Here is a 5,000-nt window from a genome sequence, read left to right as displayed (position 1 = left end):
GTCACACAAAGGGATCAATTGTCCCCGGCTCAGGGAGAGAGTGAGGCCAGAACTGGGTCCTCATTACATTGCATGTATTAGGTGAGGGGATCCCTTCATATGACATTGTCCCGGGCCTGTTCAAAGCTGTCAACGGCCTTGTGCTGATTCATCCATGCAAGTCATGGTGTAGACACTGTGTAGGAAATGGTCAAAAAAGGTACTGCAACTATGCTGCTTATTGAAATTGGGCTGCCTATTGCCAAATTTGATCTTTACATGAAAGTTTACTAAGTATTAAACAAATATTTTCTAGTATGGTCCAAGTACAGTCATTTTTGCAAATAAAAATGGCTATTTTTGGAAATTCAAAATGGCGGACCATGGAGAAGATCCCCCTTTTCATGTATGAAAAGCGCAATTTTTCCAGTCATAATGAAAACTTAGAATTTGATGCTGGTGGTAAGTATTCATGAAAAAGGTAACATTAGTGAATGGGCAGCATGAATTCTGGAAATAAACAACTACACTTCTCACACAGTGTCCCTTTAAGAGTTTAGTTGTAAGGATGGAATAGAATGGCATAGAACAGAAGAGAATGGACTGCACTGATCTCCTATTGACATCCAGGCTGTGCTAACCTGGGTTGGCCATGATGTGGAGACGAGGCTGCCTCACCTGCCGGAGCTGATGGGTCTGGCCAGGCTCACACTGCTGCCGGAGGACTTCTTCACTGAGACACTCCTGAAGGATGCTCTGGTGCTCAGCTGTCCACCCTGCAAGGACATCATAGATGCAGCTTACAAAGAGGTCAGTAGTGAGCACACTCACACACCGCAGAACATGGTACAGTACCCTGTATATGGGTCAATGAAACAGTACAACCATAGCTAATGCCCATAAAATAATTAGTAATTTCCTGTACTCTCTATTCCCTATAATCTCACGGGCTTCCAACAGTAGTTTTTGAGATATAAATGTGTTGTTGGCTTAATCTCTCCACTCACGGTGTGTATTTGTAGACATACTATTTTTTTTTAGAGTAGAGATACTTGAGCTATGGTGTGTGTTGGTATGTGTCAAATACTGTACAGTATGTCTCACCCTATTCACTGGCTGCATGTTGTTGTTACTGTTGTTGTTATTGTTGTGATGGTGGTGCAGGCCATGGGATGCGTTCTTGTATGAAGAAGAAAGAGACCAAAATACTTGTTCTCAAGTCTGGGACTATGCCAATTACCTGGCTCAGTAGTAATCCAGGTTAAATTAGCCTTGAGATAGTGGTAAATCATGTTATACAAGACCCCGGAGTCCTTATCTAAATGACACATGTGGAATATCTTGTTTAATGTGAAATAATCTATTTTTTGTATGTATGTATGCTACTAGACACCTTCATTTCCTCCAGGATTAATAAATGTTACTCCACTCTACTCTACTATCTATTAGAAGATTTACCACCTAATGGAGGTTAGCTTAGCCAGGTTTATAATTTTTTAAATCATGTCCATGGAATATTCCCCTGATGTTGATGTTGTTTTTGTTGTTGTTTGTCAGATCCTGGATACACGGCCGGGTGCCACCGAGGAGCGCCTCTCCCGCCTCCCCCTGCACAACCTGCAGGAGGTGCTGTTTGTAGTAGGGGGTCGCTCACTGGACGACACGGACGATGAGGATGAGGAGGACGAAGACCACACCCCCATCCTGCGCCCCCACAACTGTGCCTACTACGACATGAAGCACGGTAGGGTTTGGTGGAGTCATGTTATTCATGCATCACAACAACTGAATATGAGCCAGTTACGATTATGACCTGAAGCTCGGAGCTCAGAGCTATGCTCTTCATCCATAACAACTGAATATAAATCAGTGTATAATCAATTGCTAATAATTGCTAAAAATATTATTATTACGACATGAAGCTCAGCAGGGTTAGCAGGATCTATGCTGTTTAGGCTACTGTTGACAACCATGTTGTTTGATAGACAACTCCAACCTGCTCCCCCATAAATTCGGCTATGTGACACAAAGCTCGGTAGGGCCAGTGAATGTAAATATGTTTGTTATGCAATTATCATTACAACAGGAAGCCCGGTATTAGCAGAAGCCATGTCGTTTAATGCAGGCAACTATGAAGAAAACATCATCCTGCATTACATTACATTACACTTAGCTGATGCTTTGAGCCGAAACGACTTGCGGTTATTAACAAGGTATTGGTTTTAGGAGCAACGTAGGGTTAGGGGGATATGGGTATAGGAAGGAGGTAAGGGTAGGATTCAAACCTGCTACCTTCTGATCTTAAGACCTCCTCCCTAACCATTAGGCCACTGCTGCCCAACCATAACTATGCCTACTATGACCTGAAGCCAGGCCAGGAGGAAGCAGTTTGCTTATGCATCACAACTGAATATGCAGCATGATCTCCAAAAATTCCGTGCTCCTGGACACGGAATTGTTTTCCGTGCTCCTGGACACGGAATTGTTTTCTGTGATGGACACACAGAACAGCTCTATGTTTCCACAGTCTTTGACCTCAGTCAAATATTTTTTCTAAAAAAAAAACATTTCTTACTGACAGGTTAGGGTTAGGGATTGTTTTGGTCTGGGCACAGCTAGTATTCTTTCGTTCATTATATGAATTTGATAGCCTATCAACCAACTGGAAAAGGTATTTCTCAAAAATATGTCTTTAATGACAGGTTAAGGTTAGGGAATGTTTTGGTCAGGGCACAACTTAAATTGCTACAGCATTATTTTGCTTAGGATTAGCATTTGGTATGTATTTTCTAATGATGGAGTTAACACAGTGCTGTGGGAATATAGAAAGCACTTCCGTGTGCCCATCACGGAAAACAATTCCGTGTCCAGGAGCACGGAATTTTGGCAAAATCCGTGCTCCTGGACACGGATTTTGTGTCCTTAACATCCGTGTCCAGGAGCACTGAATTTTTGGAGATCAGGCTGGAATATGATTCAGTTTATTACTCACTTACTATTGCGACATTTATTTTAAGTTCAGGGTATTGCTTACAGTTCCTTGAGTAGTGTGGGTTTAGGTGTCTTGCTAAAGGGCAACTCAGCCACCTCAGTGGAGGGATGGGGTTTGAATTTGCAACCCTCTGACCCATCTCCTTGACCATTAGGCCACAGATGCCCATGACATAAAGCTTGGCCTGGGCACTCTCACCCATGTGGGTTGTGTGTTACAAACATGTAGGCAAACTTTCCAAAACCCTCTCTTCAAAACTTCTTTTTAGATTCACGAAACTCAGTTGGATGGAGGAGGAGACGTGTTTTTGTGTCTCAACTCATTTATTACTCATCTATTACTCAAGCACAGGAAACACTATACCTGAACAACTCATGCTCTATAGGTCACTCACAGTCTAGCACTTTCCAAACATCTCTTAAAGTTGTAGCTCACAGTATGCTGTAGGTGAAAATCTGTTAACCCCTTCAGTTCAGCCAGTCCTTCCTTTTTGACTACCTTCCTTCTTTGTGTACTCTTGAAGTTGGAGTAAGGTGTTGATTGGCTGTGATTAGATAAGCATCTGTCACTATGTTCGCGCTGGTGCAGCAAATACTTAAGCGCACACCATTAAAACATGTACTTTTACTTGGCCATTAGAAATATATACTGTATATTTATTACATTTATGAAAGCGTGAAATATTGTATACATATTTATACCTTGTGTCTCCGTTTCTCATTATTTTTTACTTATTAATTTATAAATCACAATTTCTAAATAGATAATCATTTCAACATTAAAGTTGGTTGTTAAATAATTTATCATACACATACTGTATACTCAAGACCAACCACGATCAGTGGTAGTGGTTTACATTTTACAATGAATAAAGAATGAATATGAAATAATAAAAAAATATTGGACATGTGAGGTTCCTATGGGCCTATTTTTATACAGTATATTTTTTATTTTCACAGGCAAATGGAATCAGCTTCCAGACTTCCCGAACTACAACAAATGGGGTTACTCCGTGGCCTCTCTAAACAATGAGGTGTACGTCACAGGTAGGCTCAGGTGTCCCCGCATCCTCCTCTCTTCTCCTCTTTCCTTTACCCTCTTCCTTTCATCTCCTTAATATCTTGTCCTCCTCTTTTCTTCTTATTCTCATCTCCCCCCTCCTCCGTCTCTCCTCCTCTCTTTCCCCCTCCTCTTCCTCCTTTCTTTTCCTCCTCTTATAATCTCGTGTCTAGAGTTCAAACACCAACCGAAATGCTAAGAAGGAATACACCAACCCAAACGAGACCTCCATTGCAAAAGCTGCATTGAATTGCATTGCAAAATGAATTTTACACTAGTTTAAAAAGTATGTTCACAAACTATTTGAATGGCAAGAATTCACACATAGATGATAGGACGCCTGAATTGTCATTGTCCATAATAGAATGCAAGAGGCAAAAAATGGCGCCCACGTCACTTTGTAACGAAACTCTTCAAACACAAACACAGCATAGGGGATGAGGGCCGGGAGGGAGGGGGAGGCGTGTGGCGTAAGATCTGTAAGATCTGTGGTGAAAGATGTCTTCTATTTTTACTAAAGCAAACACATATGAATCCATCTCTAAGCTCTGGCCTTTGGTGGTGCCCGTGCCTTTTTGGAGAGGGGATCAGAGGGATTGGTGTGTGTGTGTGTGTGTGTGTGTGTGTGTGTGTGTGTGTGTGTGTGTGTGTGTGTGTGTGTGTGTGTGTGTGTGTGTGTGTGTGTGTGTGTGTGTGTGTGCGTGCGTGCGTGCGTGCGTGCGTGCGTGCGTGCGTGTGCGGGCGCGCGTGTGTGCTAGTGTGTGCTCGCGTGTGTGTGCTCGTGTGTGCTCGTGTGTGTGTGCGTGTGTGTGTGAATGGAAATCCTTTAACTGAGGATTTGGAGACGCTCAAGGGATACTGTTCCTGCCCCAGTGTGTGTGTGTGTGTGTGTGTGTGTGTGTGTGTGTGTGTGTGTGTGTGTGTGTGTGTGTGTGTGTGTGTGTGTGTGTGTTTCTGAGTGTCTTAGCAC

The 5,000-nt window shown here is 42.6% G+C and overlaps 1 protein-coding gene across 1 annotated transcript in view; it reads left to right on the top strand.

Moving 5' to 3' along the window:
• The window catches only part of klhl30 (kelch-like family member 30), a 24,532-nt gene that overhangs the window by 4,828 nt on the left and 14,704 nt on the right, over positions 1-5,000 (top strand). Inside the window, exons 5-7 of the mRNA XM_063200317.1 lie at positions 610-789; positions 1,537-1,723; positions 3,931-4,017. Of these exons, the coding sequence (XP_063056387.1) occupies positions 610-789; positions 1,537-1,723; positions 3,931-4,017 (454 nt within the window). The remainder of the gene's footprint in view (positions 1-609; positions 790-1,536; positions 1,724-3,930; positions 4,018-5,000) is intronic.

This window comes from Engraulis encrasicolus, chromosome 6 (genome assembly GCF_034702125.1).
Source record: "Engraulis encrasicolus isolate BLACKSEA-1 chromosome 6, IST_EnEncr_1.0, whole genome shotgun sequence".
Taxonomy (NCBI): Eukaryota; Metazoa; Chordata; class Actinopteri; order Clupeiformes; family Engraulidae; genus Engraulis; species Engraulis encrasicolus.
The sequence above is the reverse complement of the archived record's forward strand: the minus strand, read 5'-3'. Positions and strand labels throughout refer to the sequence as shown.